At 47.9% G+C, this 19213-nt stretch overlaps 1 protein-coding gene across 1 annotated transcript in view; it reads right to left on the bottom strand.

Moving 5' to 3' along the window:
- RASGEF1B (RasGEF domain family member 1B) overlaps positions 1-19213 on the bottom strand; it is a 223434-nt gene that overhangs the window by 183107 nt on the left and 21114 nt on the right. The window contains exon 2 of the mRNA XM_088660602.1: positions 9210-9257. Within this exon, the coding sequence (XP_088516728.1) occupies positions 9210-9257 (48 nt within the window). The remainder of the gene's footprint in view (positions 1-9209; positions 9258-19213) is intronic.

The following is a 19213-nucleotide window of genomic DNA, read 5'->3' as shown; positions in this document are numbered from 1 at the left end:
CAAGTCAGCTTCATAATCCATGCTTTGCAGTGGGCTTCGTAACCACTAACCATTGTTGGCTGTGAGCTGGGTATCCTGGATCACATCTACGCCGAGATCCTTTGAAACTGAAAGTAGAAGACCTCCTTGGGGCCATGAGGGGGAGGGAGGGGGGAAGCCTGCAACCCCCATGGCTCAGCTTGGCTTTTCTGAGGCTTATCCACACAATACTGACTAGAGCATGCAAGAGAAGCATGTAAAGAGGGTCGGTGGTACATGGACCAGCACCGTAGTGGCTTACCAGCAGTGAGAAGGGGGCCAGGAGGCCACCACTGTGTGGATGTGCCGGTAGCAGCACCATTCCTTTTCACCTTAGGCCGCAATGCGGGTTGGGCTGCCCCTGCGCCCACCACTGCGTCCACACCAGGCTTCCTCAACCTCGGCCCTCCAGATGTTTTGAGACTACAATTCCCAGCATCCCTGACCACTGGTCCCGCTAGCTAGGGATCATGAGCATTGTAGGCCAAAAACATCTGGAGGGGGCGAGGTTCAGGAAGCCTGGTCCACACAGTGTTGACTTCTCCATAATGAAACATGGGTAAAGTTGCGCTGTGAGTTGCAGAATCCTCCGACGGTTGCAGACTCTCTTCCACTTAGAATCATAGAATTGGAAGAGACCACAAGGGCCATCCAGTCCAACCCCCTGCCAAGCAGGAAACACCATCAAAGCATTCTTGACATATGCCTGTCAAGCCTCTGCTTAAAGACCTCCAAAGAAGGAGACTCCACCACACTCCTTGGCAGCAAATTCCACTGCCGAACAGCTCTTACTGTCAGGAAGTTCTTCCTAATGTTTAGGTGGAATCTTCTTTCTTGTAGTTTGAATCCATTGCTCTCTGTCCGCTTCTCTGGAGCAGCAGAAAACAATCTTTCTCCCTCCTCCATATGACATCCTTTCATATATTTGAACATGGCTATCATATCACCCCTTAACCTTCTCTTCTCCAGGCTAAACATACCCAGCTCCCTAAGTCGTTCCTCATAAGGCATTGTTTCCAGGCCTTTGACCATTTCGGTTGCCCTCTTCTGGACACGTTCAAGCTTGTCAGTATCCTTCTTGAACTGTGGTGCCCAGAACTGGACACAGTACTCCAGGTGAGGTCTGACCAGAGCAGAATACAGCGGTACTATTACTTCACTTGATCTAGTTGCTTTACTCCTATTGATGCAGCCCAGAATTGCATTGGCTTTTTTAGCTGCTGCATCACACTGCTGACTCATGTCAAGTTTGTGGTCTACCAAGACTCCTAGATCCTTTTCACATGTACTGCTCTCAAACCAGGTGTCTCCCATCCTGTATTTGTGCCTTTCACTTCAGCTTCATAGTTATCATTTGGGGATTTGCTACCAAGTTCTGCTACTAAGCAGGCTCTCCTACTCACCATGTGCAGCCATTTTACAGAATTACTCAGCTCCTCATTATTTAATGTAGCAAGGAAGAGTTGCATATGAGCTTTGCCATTGATTTATCCAGAGGTATTCTCTTCCTATATCGATTTCTGCCCAAGGAACTGCTGCTTAGTTTTCAAGGCAAAGGTAGGCGTGCTCATGCCAGGAGCAAACTAAATTCACCCTCCAATCAATAGCAGTTCAGACATTAGTGACTTTCCAAACTGAAAACAGCACAACGTTTTATCAGTCATGCCTGGGTGTGCTATTTATCTGCTCAGCACGCACACACACACACACACACACCTTCCAATATTATTCTCTGGTACACAAAGTGCCCCGTTTCAACGAAACTTCAAAATGGCAAATCCTATTACATCACAGATTAAACTAGACTCTGCCAGGACCTGAGGAATCAGAATAAAAGGATTACATAAGGCTCACACAGCTGTAAAATGCCCAAGAGAACACGGAGGCCTTTTTCCTGATTGCACTCAAGGGAATAAAAAGATCTGAACTGTTTACTTGCCTAGAGTTTCTTCTTTATGCCTCAAAATAGCTGCAGTTGTAGATGTTTCAATGGAATAATTGCTTGTGCTCAGAAAACCATTATCCCCACCCACTACCCCACCCAACTCATTTGTATATCTGTTTCGCATTATATTTCCTTTGCTCTGAATCACAGAGTTGGAAGGAATCCTCAAGGGTCATCTAGTCCAACCCCCTGCAATGCAGGGATCTCAGCTAAAGGATCCATGACAGGTGGCTATCCAACCTCTGCTTAAAAACCTCCAAGGAAGGAGAGTCCACCACCTCCTGAGGGAGTCCCTTCCACTGTCAAATAGCTCTCGCTGTCAGAAAGTTCTTCCTGAAGTAGAGTTGCAATCTCTTTTTTTATAACTTGAAGCCGTTGGTTCAAGTCCTACCCTCCAGAGCAGGAGAAAACAAGCTTGCTGCATCTTCCAGCCCTTGAGATATTTGAAGATCTCCTCTCAATCTCCTCTTTTCCCGGCTAATCATATCCAACTCCCTCAATGTTCCTCTTGGTTTCTAGACCCTGAAGGAGCATTTCCACACACCCACACCCATCGTATAGATAATTTATTATTTATACCCCATCTGGCCAGGTTCCCCCAGAAATTCATCAAACACCACCCCTAGTGGTGCAGCAATGAAACTGTTAGCACATTTGCAAAGCTAAGCAGGGTCCAGTATGGTTTCCTGTTGGACGGGTACTAATATGTGCTAGGATTCCTGCATTGCAGCTGGTTAGATTAAATGGCCCTCAGAGTTCCTTCCAGTTCTACAATTCTATGGTTCTATAAGCTAAAAGAGGGGGATGTAATGAAGTATGGTATACGCATGCATACTTTCAAAAAACTAAAATGACCTGCTCACTGAGTGTGTTTTCTTCACCAAAAATTTCACAGGCACTGCTGAAGGGCAGATAAAAGTGTATTGTGTATACAAACATTTCCAGACAGTGGCGGAGCTTCATGCTGCGGCACCGGGGGAGGCGGAGAGCAGATGGGGGCGGGCCTGGCGCACCACCCGCAGTGGCGTGGCATGCGTCCTGGGAGCGTGGCGTGCCGCCTACGGAGGTGTGGCACCCAGCACGGGCGGGAGGCAGCCGTGAATGGCACCCCACCGGGATCACGCTGCCGGGGGCGGTACGCTTCCCCCGCACTCCTCTTCCTCCGCCAGTGTTTCCAGAATGTTCTGGTTGTCAGGATGTGTTAGGCTAAGCATGCATCAAACTTCTGATTTGTGAGTAGTGGTGATATACTTGTATTATTTAGAGCAGGAGTCAGCAAAACTTTTCAGCAGGGGACGCGCCACCGTCCCTCAGACCATGTGTGGGGCCAGACTATATTTTTTTGTGGGGGGAATGAATGAATTCCTATGCCCCACAAATAACCCAGAGTTGCATTTTAAATAAAAGCACACATTCTACTCATGTAAAAACACCAGGCAGGCCCCACAAATAACCCAGAGATGCATTTTAAATAAAAGGACACATTCTACTACTACTACTACTAATAATAATAATAGTAATAATAATAATAATAATTTATTATTTATACCCCGCCCATCTGGCCGGGTTCCCCCAGCCACTCTGGGCGGCTTCCAAAAAAACAGAAATTCTAAAATACAGAAATCCATCAAACATTAAAAGCTTCCCTAAACAGGGCTGCCTTGAGATGCCTTCTAAAGGTCTGGTAATTGTTCTCTTTGACCTCTAGTGGGAGGGCATTCCACAGGGTGGGTGCCACTACCGAGAAGGCCCTCTGCCTGGTTCCCTGTAACTTGGCTTCTCGTAATGAGGGAACCACCAGAAGGCCCTCGGAGCTGGACCTCAGTGTCCGGGCAGAACGATGGGGGTGGAGACGCTCCTTCAGGTATACCGGACCGAGGCCGTTTAGGGCTTTAAAGGTCAACACCAACACTTTGAATTGTGCTCGGAAACGTACTGGGAGCCAATGCAGGTCTTTTAGGACCGGTGTTATGTGATCTCGGCGGCCGCTCCCAGTCACCAGTCTAGCTGCCGCATTCTGGATTAGTTGTAGTTTCCGGGTCACCTTCAAAGGTAGCCCCACGTAGAGTGCATTGCAGTAGTCCAAGCGAGAGATAACTAGAGCATGCACCACTCTGGAGAGACAGTCAGTGGGCAGGTAGGGACTCAGCCTGCGTACCAGATGGAGCTGATAAACAGCTGCCCTGGACACGGAGTTGACCTGTGCCTCCATGGACAGCTGTGAGTCTAAAATGACTCCCAGGCTGCGCACCTGGTCTTTCAGGGGCATAGTTACCCCATTCAGGACCAGAGAGTCCTCCACACCCGCCCGCCTCCTGTCCCCCACAAACAGTACTTCTGTCTTGTCAGGATTCAATCTCAATCTGTTAGCCGCCATCCATCCTCCAACCGCCTCCAAGCACTCACACAGGACCTTCACCGCCTTCACTGGTTCTGATTTAAAAGAGAGGTAGAGCTGGGTATCATCAGCATACTGATGGACACCCAGCCCAAACCCCCTGATGTTCTCTCCCAGCGGCTGCATATAGATGTTAAAAAGCATGGGGGAGAGGACAGAACCCTGAGGCACCCCACAAGTGAGAGCCCAGGGGTCTGAACACTCATCCCCCACCACCACTTTCTGAACACGGCCCAGGAGGAAGGAGCGGAACCACTGCATGACAGTGCCCCCAGCTCCCAAGCCCTCTAGACGGTCCAGAAGGATGTTATGGTCGATGGTGTCAAAAGCCGCTGAGAGATCCAGCAGAACAAGGAAACAGCTCTTACATTTGTCCCTAGCCCGCCGGAGATCATCGACCAGTGCGACCAAGGCAGTTTCAGTCCCATGATGAGGCCTGAATCCTGACTGGAAGGGATCCAAATGGTCCGCTTCTTCCAGGCGTGCCTGGAGTTGTTCCGCAACCACTCGCTCAATCACCTTGCCCAAGAATGGAAGATTTGAGACTGGGCGATAGTTGGCCATATTGGCCGGATCTAAAGATGGTTTTTTAAGAAGCGGTTTAATAACCGCCTCTTTCAGCGGGTCTGGGAAGGCTCCCTCATGGAGAGAAGCATTTACCAACCCGCGAAGCCCATCGCCCAGCCCTTCCTGGCTAGCTTTTATAAGCCAGGATGGGCAAGGATCAAGGAGACAGGTGGTTGGTTTCATTCGTCTAAGCAGCCTGTCCACATCCTCGGAGGTAACAGATTGAAATTGATCCCACAAAACTTGACTAGACAGGACTCTAGCACTCCCCCGCCCCGGCCCTGCTCCCACGGTGGAGTCTACCTCTTCCCGAATCTGAGCGACTTTATCTGCAAAAAAAACTTTGCAAAATCATTGCAGGAGATCATGTGGCCCGTACTGGGCCCGGATGGAGCAGGTGGTTCCGCTAAATTGCGAACCACCTGGAAGAGTCTCCTGCTGCTGTTTTCTGCAGATGCGATGGAGATGGTGAAGAAGGTCCTCTTCGCCGTCGCCATTGCCACTTGGTAGGCTCGAAGTTGAGCTCTAGCCCGTGTCCGGTCTGATTCAAAATGAGTTTTCCGCCACCGGCGCTCTAGCCGTCTCAACGACTGTTTCATTGCCCTCAGCGCCGGGGAAAACCACGGGGCTGTCCGGGCTCCATGCAATCTGAGAGGGCGCTTCGGAGCCAGACAGTCAATAGCACTGGTTAACTCCGCATTCCAGCGGGCCACCAGGGAATCAGCTGAAAGGCCATCAACATGGGATAAAACATCCCCTACCACTCTTTGGAAGCCAATTGGATCCATTAAGTAGCGGGGGCGGACCATCCGAATCGGTCCCACCTCCCTGCAGAGGGGAAGGGTTGCGGAGAAGTCCAGTTGCACCAGAAAGTGATCTGACCATGGCACTTCTTTTGTTTCGCTTTTACTTAATGTCAGATCACCAACATCCATAGAGGTAAACACCAAGTCCAAGGCATGTCCGCGGCTATGAGTTGGGCCAGACTTATTCAGGGACAGCCCCATGGTGGCCATGCTTTCCACGAAGTCCCGAGCGGCTCCTTGTAAGGTCGTGTCGGCATGGATGTTAAAATCCCCTAAGACAACCAAGCTAGGTGTCTCCAGGAGCACATCCGACACGACCTGAAGCAGCTCGGGCAGGGAATCCTTGGTGCAGTGGGGAGGTCGGTACACCAAAAGGAATCCTGTACTGCCTCTATTGCCCAACTTCCAGAACATGCACTCAGAGAACTGGGTCTTCCCAATAGGACGCCTGGTGCAAACTAATGACTTCCTAAAAATCACTGCAACCCCCCCTCCCCGCCCAGATGGCCTGGGTTGCTGTGCATAAGAGAAACCTGGTGGGCAAGCAGCGCCAAGAACGGGCCCATCGGCTTCCTCCAACCAGGTCTCTGTCACACATGCCAGGTCAAATCATCCATCCACAATCAGGCCGTGAATGGCGGTGGTCTTATTCATCATCGACCTGGCATTGCACAGCAGCACCTTCAGGTCATGTGGGTATCCCTTGCCTATTTCAATATCCGTCCGGTCAGGACCAGACCTGGAGGCAGGGATAGTCCTCAGACAACGACTAAGTCTGCCTCCTCGGTAATGACATGGTCTGGTCTTAGCGTAACTCCTCCTCCTACCCGTGACCACTGAGATGTTAAAACACGCTGATTCCTGACCGTCCATGGGCCGGATTGAGAAGGCAATTGGGCCGCATCTGGCCCCCGGGCCTTCGTTTGCCTACCCCTGATTTAGAGAGACATTTCATGCACCGCTGCTTAGAAGGAGGCATGTATGAACACCGCTTTTTTAGATGCTTTGAGTAGCCATGGTACCTTCAAGTACATACAGACCAGCACAGACCATGTGGAGATAATTACTGTGAGTCAGTCCAGAACAGAGTGCCACAGAATATGATAATCACATCACCTCAACCAACAGCCTATATAGTAAACAATAAAAATAAAATAAAATAAAAAGAGCAGACAAAGTATCAACCTTATGCTGAACTGATAAGTAGAATGAGACACTATAATTCCGTTTTCAGTTCTAAGGGATTTTAATGGAGTCCTGTTACTATGGGAAACGTGATACTATGTGTAATGAGAATGTGATATACCGGTAATGCCATACAGCATGGTGTATTGTAAGCAATGCTACGTTGTGTCATTGTGCTACATGGTGCCCTGACACACTGCTATAATAAAGATGCAAAGGCATATGTGTGCATGTACTGCCAAGCCCAGGCAGTGCTAAAGGCCAGCTGCTGTCTCTTCTCTGACACATGGCGCATGTCCCCTTTCCAAGATACATGGAGGACGAGCGCTAGCTTTATTGCATATCACAGGAATGCATGGGCAAATCCTGACATGACTTACAACCTGGGCAAAATACCTGGGGCAGTATCCAACTAATGTATTTCACCAGCGCGAGGATTTCCACTTGCGCACTGCAACTCCCCCCTGCTATCTCTTCAAAACAGAAAGGATTTTGAAAAACAAGGTCTCTTTCGGCAGAAACTTATTGCCGAGGAACAAATTCTGAGGCCCTCTCCCCCCCGAATCACAGTCCCCCCAAAAGATTTACCTTCCACTTTGGGGATTGAGTCCTGTGCAAATTACTTTGAAAGCGCTCCCACGCTCACTGGAGTTACAAACCTTCTTCTGCTGCTTAAATCCTTAACGCAGCCATAAGTTGATCCACTTAAAATCAACGCCAAAGGCGAGCGCTAAAACTTGGAAGACCTGGCTTCTGCTTAAAGAAACACCAACGGTGGGAAAGCAGCAATAACTGGGGAAATGGCAAAAAAAGTAAAACCCATCTTCCTGCTCTGCTTTTGCTGCTGCTCTCCCTGAAAGGAGGAGAGAGATGCTGGACCATCCCTGGACCACAATGGAGGACAAACTGATTTATAGCAGCTGCCCATGTTACTGGGCTTCTTGGTTTGATGGGGAGATTTTTTTAAAAAAAAATCACTTGGTTTATTTTTTATTTTTTGGGTGGGAGCTAGAGAGGGGGTTTAGTTGTTTTTTTAATCAGCTATTTGGTGGGTGGGAGCATTGTTTTGCTTGCTGCTTGCACCCTGCAAAGTTTTCTGTTACTGTTAGGGGAGCGGCTGGTTGCTTGGTTTTTGTATTCCCAATATATGGCATGGAATATTAATGTGTTCTATGATTCCTAACCCGGTTTTCTACGGTACAGTGGTACCTCGGGTTAAGAACTCAATTCGTTCTGGAGGTCCGTTCTTAACCTGAAACTGTTCTTAACCTGAGGTACCACTTTAGCTAATAGGGCCTCCCGCTGCCACCGTCGCGCGATTTCTGGTCTCATCCTGAAGCAAAGTTCTTAACCCGAGGTACTATTTCTGAGTTAGCGGAGTCTGTAACCTGAAACATCTGTAACCTGAGGTACCACTGTATAATGATTTGTGCATACAGTATATATTTAAGTTGCTTGGATACCCTTTGGGTGACAAGCGATGGAGAAGTTTCATAAACAAATAAAAATAAAAGTGACGTTTAGAGTAACTGCACTAGAGATGACAGCACTGCTCAGCATAAAATTGATTCTCTGAGGCTGGCCTGAAACATTAACCAGCAAAGGTTCCCTGGGACTACGACAGCAATCTTGGTTGGGCCTGTACTGAAGGACAGGGGAACTCCCTGAAACATGATTCTGTATTTATTGGTGTGCAGAAGTATTAGCCATTAAGGTCACCTCTTTTGCATACATTGCGGCCAAACTGACCCCAAATCCCTTGAATACAATTTTATAATGTTATAATATAATTTATTATTTATACCCTGCCCATCACCAGCCAATTGTCATAATGGTAGTGACAGATACAGTCACTGGCCTTGTGAAATCCTGTGCTTCACGATACTAGCAGCCTCAAACTCAGCATTGCTTGGGAATTCGAAGAAACCAACAAAATCAACCAGCGGGTAAGATCAGTGCAGTTTTTGAAGGTTCAGTCCATCATCTTGATTCAAAATGGCATCCAGTTGTATCCGATTGTAAAAATATTTTTTTTCCTGCACCTTCTGAAGCTTCTTGAGACATTGGTTGTTTTGCAATTGGTGCCCCCCCCATCCAACCACCCTGGCTCTTTTTTCTGGATAACTGATTGACACAAGTTTGGGGTGCTGAATCCCTCCTTTGCCCATCAATTCTCTCCTGAAGATCTGTCTCCACCTCTGTGGAAGAACTAAAAGTCCAGGTACCTAAGAGGAGTTTAAACACATTAAGTCAAAGCACAATCATTTAATGGATGAGTTAATAAACATACCTTCTGCTTGGCGCTTTGCTTCCGGCCAATTCGGGACTGGCTTCTGGACTGTGAAAGAAGCGAGAAAGAGAAGCATGATTTTGTTGAGGAGGGGAAATCGTGATTTTTTAAAAACATCACATTAATGCTTTCTTGCAGCATTAATTCCTTTCGAGTTCTGGCAAAATAAAGTGCCTTCTTATAGCGATAAAGGGTGGTATTCGGATACATTTTAACTTCAGGGGATCTACCCTGAGTAAAACATAGTCGAATACCACCCTATCGTTTCCATTCTAACCCACTTACCTGGAAGTAAGCCCCATTGAATTCATTGCCTTCTGAACAGACATTGTTACGATTACACCATAAACCGTAGCTTAGCATTACGTACAAAGTGGGCCTTGTGCAACCTTAAGAGGTTCCCTTAAAGGCACTGACCCCAGTTTAAGATCAGTTTCTCGGCATCTGGGTTATTTGCTTTCCTCTGCTTGCTCAGCCTTCTTGCTCTCTGTGCAATAATTTATGTGCACAAACACACCAGCCCTCACTTTGCTTAGAGATGCTCGACAGTCTGCTGAGCTTTAAGATAGCATCCCATTAACCAAGATAAATTTTAAGGTTGCCGCAAAGTGTTTGTAGATGTAACAAATGTTAAGGAAACCAACATCAGACCAATAAATAAATGAAGAGACCTGCTCCACACTGGGTGCCTTTTTATTTGCTGCAGAATTGAACTGACATCCAGCAGAAAGGAAAGCATTTGAACAAGTTCCGAAGGGTATTTACTTATTTATTACATTTATAGCTCACCATTCCTCCAAGGAGCTCAAGGTGCACATGGTTCTCCTCCTCCGCATTTGTAGCCTCCCAACAACCCTGTGTGGCAGGTGAGCATACCCTCCAACTGTCCGATTTTTAGCAGGACATCCCTGATTGACAGAAGCTACCCTGGCTTCTGATCCCAATCCGAGATGTCCAATTTTGGCTCCTGGGCTCTGGCCACACCAGCTGGCTTCTGGAAGTACATCTGGGGCAATGCCACTGCCAGAGGAGGCGGAGGCCACGCCGGTCAAAACAGCATCTCCCAATGCCACACGGGCTGGTGCAGTCTTCTGCTAGGCCTTGTAGCATCTCTCAAGGTTGTGCAAAGCAGTGCAACCTTCCCCTAGCCTATGTTGGGCAGCACAGTGTCTTCTGAGGCTGAGGAGGAGGCCAGCAGGCAAAGATAGGAGGAGGGAGGGGTGAATGGGCAGGCAGGTGAACGATGGGGTCAGTGGGATGGAGGGGTGCCCCAAGTTGCCCTCCCAAAATGTTGAGGGGGGTATGGGTTAGGCTGAGAGGCAGTGACTGCTCCAAGGTCAGCCAGGGAGCTTCATGGCGAAGTTGGGATTTGAAACTTGGTGTCCCAGGTCCTAGTCCAACATTCTAACCACCACAACTTTAGTGGTGCTCAGTCACACTTTATCACTAGGGCTTACCTAGTATATGCCGGCTTACCAGTTCTCAAGCCTCATTAGACAACAACATGCTCAATAAACTTAGATTTGAAAACTAAATAAGGTCTATGCGTAAACAATGATTCCATGGGAGTACAGGGTGTTTCGCTGGGCGTTCACCTTCCTGTAAATCTCAACCTTCCTTTTAACTGGTATCATTTCCGAAAAAGCTAACTCGAAGGTCCTGTTTTGCATTCTCCTACCTAGCAACCTAAATTTCACCGCCAGTATTTTAGAGCTGTATTTTATTCCTGAGTCAGACAACTGGTCCATCCATTTCTACACTGCAAACACAGGCAGGCAGCGGGTTCCCCTTCCCCCTCTATCCCTGCCTCTCTCCTATTTAAAAAGAAGCCAACATGAAACAGTGATAATGCTGCTAATGTGATGGAACCTTGGTCAGAGCGCAAACCACATGTGTGTGTTGGCCTACCAGTTTAAAACCAGTGTCCTGGTCCATGAATTGGGATCCCATGGTTCTCCAGATGTGCTGGGCTACGACTCCCATCATCCTTGGCGACTGGCCATGCCAGCTGAGGCTGATGGGATTTGGAGTTCAACATCTGGAGGCTCCAAGGTTCTTCAACCTTGTCCTAGATAATCAAACAGAATTATCCGCTGCTACCTGCTACCATTCAATCCAGCAAAAGGGCCTGCCTATCCATTAATCTCACCTCTCCCCACTCTTTCCCCTGTGGTCTCCTCTCAATCCCACTTCATGAACTGGAAAACATCTGGCAGAGTTAACAAGACGAGCATCAGCAAACCCTAATGAATTTCTCTGCCGCGTCTGGGGGAAAGGCTGGGGCTGAACTAATGAGTTGTCATGTCAATTATTTAAAACACATTAAAACTTTAGGTAAGGAAGAAAAGGAGAGATAGGAGTGCTCTTGGCAGTACTTCCTGGCAAAGCCGCCACAGACAGATAGGAAAGATTTGTAACAAGTTGAGCCTCTTTGCTTTACCTCCACCCACTTTTCGATCCAGTCTCACCCACTGTAATGTTGTCATAACAGACTACACCTGAGGAATGTTGCCCTCAATGGGTGAAAAGGTTCCAAACCCTTGTTTAAATTGACCACGATTCCTCAAGTCTGGATGTCACAGGAAACTGTGGTTTGTTTAAAAGTGGAGGTTTAAGACAGGCTTCCTCGAACTCGGCTCTCCAGATGTTTTTGGCCCAGAACTCCCAGGACCAGTGGTCAGGGATGGTGTGAATTGTAGTCTCAAAACATCTGGATGGCCACGTTTGAGGAAGCCTGGTTTAAGAGTTTATCTCCTCCTTTCAAGTGTGAAATCGGGGGAGAAGGGAAGCAGCGGAGGAGGAAGCTGCGAGGGTGCCTGGGGCGAGGCACCCAGGGGCGGGGCACGGTGCCCATAGGGGCAGGGCGAGGGAGAGGCAAGCTGCCCATAAGGGCAGGGTGCACCATGGGGCCTCCGGAGTCTGCCTGCCTCCTCCCACTCATCCGCCCTACAGCTAAGGGGGAGGCAGCGGGTGGACCATTTGGGCAGGGCAGAACCTGCGCATGCCCAGGCCACCATGTCTCTCCCAGGAGAGATACGTGGCTTGGGCACACTGCAGGCACCGCGGTGAGTGCCACCCGGCATTTTATCACCCCCCTCAGTGGTGACACCTGGGGTGGCCCACACCTACAGCACCCCCCTTCCTCCGCCACTGAAGGGAAGGGGAGCGTGCAAGCCCAAGTCTCATGCGGGCTCATTTGCATGCCAGCAAACCATGGTTTCTCATGACATCTCAACTGAGCCAGAGCAACTAGCCTGAAGTGCAGAAGTGAGATTTGAATCAGGGGACTTCTTGCTCCACAGCTTGCTTTCTTAGCCATTACTCGATGCCGGCTCAGTGCGTTAATAGGATTCTGTGACAAAAATTAAGTGGCTCACTGATGAAGCGTTCCTCGGAGCTGACATTTCCAAAGGGTCCAAAGGTTTCAACAGGCAGCGGCATAGGTTTTGTCAATGAAAAATAATGATTGTTGGTTCCCCTGTAACACTCGGAGCATTTATCACATTATGAAAGCCCGCAGGTCCTTCCAAATTAACATCCCAAAGTGCAAGGGTGCCTAATGGGTATTGATGGCACTTTAATTAGTTTCCCAATGAAGTCCATATGCTCCAGTCACCTCTGGGTCGGTGGTGAAAATATCAAGCGAAATGGAAGTGGTTGGGGGGAGATGAGAATTTGAGTTGTGTTGGGCATCAGTCATGGGACCAAGGACTAATCTGGATGAGCCCGCTCTGGTAGCTCAGTGATCCAGTCCCTGGTGCCTTTCCATCACTGTGGACAAAGGAACCTGTGGACAGTGGCCTAATCCAGCCCACCAGGCCATTTTGGGCAAACCACACCCACCTTTCCTTGGCCTTATCAGGGGTAGGGTTTGGGAAACTTCAGGGGCAGCTAAAAGAAGAAATTCACTGATGAGGACTCTAAAGGAAAATTCACAAACTGCTGCATAAATGTTAAGAACTGAGCATAAAGAATGGGGGGGGGGAAATGAGTGACAGAGAGAGATCACAATGGACAGATTCACCCATCCCTGCTTTCCATCTGCTAGGTAAAATGATTTAAGTGCATCTTGCCAATTGAAAATAAGCCACTTTGACCATTCATTCACAATTAGGTTAATGTAATGCTAAAATTCTGCTGTAATCTCATCCAGTTAGCTGCTCCAGCTGATCCTATTTCCCAGTCTGGCAGCTGAACAAACCAGTTGGAACCATTCCATGCTGGAAAGAGATTGCCTCTGCTGCCTCATGGTGATCATGACCTGCTCAGAAATATCCCAGCAAAAACGGGTTTTCACTGTTATGTGAACATAGAGAGTATAACCGGAGAATATTGCAAGTACAAAAGTAAAGGTAAAGGACCTCTGGATGGTTAAGTCCAGTCAAAGGTGACTATGGGGTTGCGGCTTTCATCTCGCTTTCAGGCCGAGGGAGCTGGCGTTTGTCCACAGACAGCTTTCTGGGTCATGTGGCCAGCATGACTAAACTGCTTCTGGTGCAACAGGACACTGTGACGGAAACCAGAGCGCACGGAAACGCCGTTTACCTTCCTGCCACAGCGGTACCTATTTACTTGCACTGGCCTGCTTTTGGACTGCTAGGTTGGCAGGAGCTGGGACAGAGCAATGGGAGCTAACCCCGTCACGGGAATTTAAACCGCCAACCTTCTGATCGGCAAGCCACAGAGGCTCAGTGGTTTAGACTACAGCACCACCCGCGACCCATCGCAATATTGCAAGTGCACTGCAATGATACACAGCGGCGTAGCTAGCCTTCTGGCTGCCTGGGGCAGCAAACTGAAAGGCACCCAGCCAGGGGGCAGGGTGCCCGTCACAACGCACGTGTCACGATGTATGCGTCATGACGCATGGCGCACGTGTCACGACACGCGAAGCATGCACGCACAGGAGCTATACGACGCAGCGACGCAGCAAACCCCGCGAGCAAGCCGCAGAGTGAGGCAGTCTCACTTGCATTGGGGCTTCTCATCAATGGCGGCGGCCACGTCGTGCGGTGGTGGCCGTCAGAGGTGGTCAGCCCCGTCAAGCCTGCTGCCGCCCAGGGCGGCACCCCCTCCCGCCCCCCATTACTACGCCACTGATGATACATGGTTGTGGAGGTGGAGGGAGGTTTTTCAGCATTCCGTCATGGGCAGCCTTACTGGGGCTGTTTGCCTGTGGTGGGTGGGGCAACAGACCGTGGATCTTAACCTTTGTTCAGTAGGCTATATATATTCCAGAGGTTTCTTGCTGCACACACAGGGCCAACACCACTCCCTCCTCCCTCCAAGCAAGCAAGAGGCATGATCAGAGTTCAATAACACTTTCCAGCCATGCAAAAGCAATAATAATAATAATAATAATAATAATAATAATAATAATAATAATTTATTTATACCCCGCCCATCTGCCTGGGTTTCCACAGGTACTCTGGGCAGCTTCCAACAGAAATATTAGAATACACTAATTTCTTAAAGATTAAAAGCTTCCCTAAACAGGGCTGCCTTCAGATGTCCTCTAAAAGTCTGGTAGTTATTTTTCTTTTTGACATCTGGTGGGATGGCATTCCACAGGGCGGGTGCCACTACTGAGAAGGCCCTCTGCCTGGTTCCCTGTAACTTGGCTTCTCATAGCGAGGGAACCGCCAGAAGGCCCTCGGCACAGGATCAGCAGAGCGATGGAGGTGGAGACGCTCCTTCAGGTATACTGGACCGAGGCCATTTAGGGCTTTAAAGGTCAGCACCAACACTTTGAATTGTGCTCGGAAAAGTACTGGGAGCCAATGTAGATCTTTCAAGACCGGTGCTATGTGGTCTCGACGGCTGCTCCCAGTCACCAGTCTAGCTGCCGCATTCTGGATTAATTGTAGTTTCCAGGTCACCTTCAAAGGTAGCCCCACATAGAGCGCATTGCAGTAGTCCAAGCGAGAGATAACTAGAGCATGCACCACTCTGGCGAGACAGTCCGCGGGCAGGTAGGGTCTCAGCCTGTGTACCAGATAGAGCTGATAAACAGCTGCCCTGGATACAGAATTAACCTGCGCCTCCATGGACCATAGCTGCCAAGTTTTCCCTTTTCTCGCGAGGAAGCCTATTCAGCATAAGGGAAAATCCCTTAAAAAAAGGGATAACTTGGCAGCTATGCCATGGACAGCTGTGAGTCCAAAATGACTCCCAGGCTGTGCACCTGGTCCTTCAGGGGCACAGTTACCCCATTCAGGACCAGGGAGTCCTCCACACCTGCCCGCCTCCTGTCCCCCACAAACAGTACTTCTGTCTTGTCAGGATTCAACCTCATGAGGAGGGTGCAAAGCAGGGCTGGTGGGAAGGGGTGTAGATTGAGGAGTGTCGCACAGCGGTAAACTAATCAAAAGAGTCTTCTTCATAAACAGAATAAAAGTTTTACTGAAGAAAATAAACTTGTTCAGAAACAGCATAGTTAAAGAGCATATACAGAGTGCTCATAGCAGCTATCTGACTCTTCACAGAAGCACAGTCTTAGTGATTTACTAGAGTCCTGGAGCCACTCTGTCTGCAACAACACACACACTGGCTGAGGCACACAGAGACAACTGACACAGAGTGAGGCCCACAGAGAGGCTGGCTACTTTTATAGGGAGAATGAGTCTTCACTCAAGATGAGTCACGAGTCAAAGGGACTTAGCAGTTTGCTGTTAACAGGGAATGATTGTGTAGTCCTTGTAGGCCTTACTGCTTCTGCTCTCAAGAACCTTTGTCTCATGACAAGGAGGGCCTTGAATTCTGGCAATGGAAAGCCTCCCTTTAAATATCTGAGATTCCTGCATTGCATGGGGTTGGACTAGACAGCCCTTGGGGTGCCTTCCAACTTTATAATTCTATGATTTGCAGAGGGAACTGAGATTCCGCAGAGACTTCCACTGGTAGGAGGGGACAAGACAACATTTTATTTTATTGCCAGCCTTCGCTTCCATACACACAATCCACAGAAGCACAAACACACACACACAATTTTGACATTTTCGCTTAGCTCTAGCATGCACATCTATCCATATTTGATTTATTTTTTTTCCAAAGCAAAAGGTCACTGATGGTAGCAGGTAAGCAGCTGATTGATGGAGCACTTCTGGGTCAAAGGCTCCGGCTGTCGAGTTGCAGCGGATGAGGAGGAAGCGAGGTAATAAATGGGTTTGCAAAGAAACTGCTCAGGCAGCAAATGCAAGGCATCCCCTTCAGGGCAACAGCTCTTTGTGGCTACCTGTCGCTCAAGCCCAACGTTGGAGCAGGTGGAGAGCAGTCACCTATCTCTGGTGCGGCAATCAGCTTGTTAGGCCTGATCTTCTAGATCAGTGGGGATTTTAAAACTGTTTTCCAGGAGACTTTGGGATTCCTTGCAACTAGATTATGGTTGCAGAACCTCCTAATGTTCCTATTTTACAGCGACAGTGCTGAAGTTACAGAAGCCCTCCCGGTTTCCGGTTTGATCTCGGAATGTCCCACTTTTCCTTAGGGTGTCCCTATTTTCATCGGAGAATTTTTTTAAAATGTAATTTTCTGTTATATGCATTTCAATAGTTTTACAGTCATTTCAACTTCCTCTTTCTGCAGTTTATATTTTATATTTATTTCATCTGATAAATATTGGAGAGTTTCAAGCCAAGGAGATAAGTAACTATTAAACCCTCAGCTGAAGACAACTCTGTATAGGGAAGCTTTTTAATGTGCAGTGTTTTATTCTTGCAATTTACCGTGTTTCTCCAAAAATAAGACACCAGGTCCTGAAAGACCTACATTGGCTCCCAGTACGTTTCCGAGCACAATTCAAAGTGTTGGTGTTGACCTTTAAAGCCCTAAACGGCCTCGGTCCAGTATACCTGAAGGAGCGTCTCCACCCCCATCGTTCTGCCCAGACACTGAGGTCCAGTGCCAAGGGCCTTTGGGCGGTTCCCTCACTACGAGAAGCAAAGCTACAGGGAACCAGGCAGAGGGCCTTCTCGGTAGTGGCACCCACCCTGTGGAATGCCCTCCCACTAGAGGTCAAAGAGAACAACAATTACCAGACCTTTAGAAGGCATCTCAAGGCAGCCCTGTTTAGGGAAGCTTTTAATGTTTGATGGATTTCTGTATTTTAATGTTTGATGGATTTCTGTATTTTAGAATTTCTGTTTGGTTGGAAGCCGCCCAGAGTGGCTGGGGGAACCCGGCCAGATGGACGGGGTATAAATAATAAATTATTATTATTATTATTATTATTATTATTATTATTATTATTATTTATTTTTCCTAAAAAAAAACACGGTGGCTTATTTTCAGGGGATGTCTTATTATATATATATATAAGTATGGTACAGTTTAACCTACAAGGTTAAACTGCCTATCACTATGGCCTATTTTCGGGGTATGGTTTATTTTCAGAGAAACGCGGTATATATATTGCAAGCTGCCCAGAGTGGCTGGGCCAACCTAGTCGGATGGGTGGGGTAATAATAATTATACCTGCCAAGTTGCTGTCAGAGAAATAAGGGACCGGGCCAGAAATAGCTGGCCGGCAGTAGCGCTGCCGCCATTTTGGAACTGGGTGGAGCATGCTCAGAAGTGACTTTTGATGCTGCTTTGCCCAGTTCCAAAATGGCCACCGCACCAGAAGTCACACTGCAGCCATTTTGGAACTGGGCAGAGCAGCATCAAAAGCCGCTTCTGAGCATGCTCCGCCCAGTTCCAAAATGGCCTCCGCGCCAGAATAACCCGGGGGAAAACAAAAAAATCCTTTTTTTCAGCTAGAAACAGCTGGAAAAACGGGGATTTCCTGGGGAAAACGGGAGACTTGGCAGCGAAGAAGAAGAAGAAGAAGAAGAAGAAGAAGAAGAAGAAGAAGAAGAAGAAGAAGAAGAAGAAGTTTGTTTTTGAATTTTTGGTCATTTTCTTTTCTTCCTTTTCTCGGGGAGGAGGGGGAATCCCCTTCTTCTTTTAACTATATCTCCCCTTCTCTTTCTACTCTCCTTTCGCTGACATCTCTTAATTATTGTCCCCATTTTCATTTTTTATTACCATTATTAAATATTTCAACACACCTTTTATATTTTACTGCGCACACACAAATACTGCTATTTTTTCTTCCTCCCCCCTCCCTCCCCACCTACAAATATGTTCCCTTTTTTGCTCTTCTGAGTATGGCAACCCTAGACTACCCCCATTGGTTCCCTGTGCATTCCCTAAATCTGTTCTAGGCAGATTTGCCCCAACCCTACAGAGCAGATCTGGGGAGGGTGCAGGATGTGTGCAGGGGGAGGAGAGGGGGTGGAAGTCCCATCGCACAAGCAGAAATCCTTGTGCTGATGGGATGCTTGACCTAGATAGCCTCCACTCTCCACACAGTTAGGCTGTGTGTGGAGGCAACCGTGTGATGGAACAAAATATCAGCCCTATCAGAATTTGCAATGTGCTTTAAAGCTGAAAACCCACCACCCGTCATTACAATAACAAAGCTTTATCATTTCATTTTTTAAAGGCTTTTCTGTATGTTTGTAGAGAAGGCAGCCAAGTGTATTGAGCATAATGTCACAGCTAAAGATCTAATTATTCACCCCCTCATTCTTCTCTGTCAAGTCTGCAGCACTTTTAAAAAAAAGAACAGAAAAGAATAAGAAAGGAAACAGCTTTAGTGCTAATTCTCTTTCAATTGTCTCTTTCAACACACAGGACATACTTGGATCTTCTCCTAACTGGTCTCAGACGGAAGCGAGCATTTAATGTGTGAAGCAGTGTGGAATATGGATGTGTGGCGTTTTACTGATGGAAGTTTGGCCTCATTGAGGGGCAGTATTTATTTTTCCCGATTTGAACTATAAAAAGGTGGTTTTCTTGAGTCAAAATGAGAGTACCCCTAAACATTTTTTAAGGAAAAAAAGCACTGACTCCATTTATTCAAAAAACAAAATGGCTCAGGAGGCCAGGCCTTGTGAGCACAGCAACTCTTCCCAGTAGATCTTGCCCCAATGAGGCAGTTGTGAGGACTGAAGGTCTCTGCC

The sequence above is a fragment of the Zootoca vivipara genome, chromosome Z1 (genome assembly GCF_965207765.1).
Source record: "Zootoca vivipara chromosome Z1, rZooViv2.hap1.1, whole genome shotgun sequence".
Lineage (NCBI taxonomy): Eukaryota > Metazoa > Chordata > Lepidosauria > Squamata > Lacertidae > Zootoca > Zootoca vivipara.
This window is presented reverse-complemented; position numbering and strand designations above follow the sequence as displayed.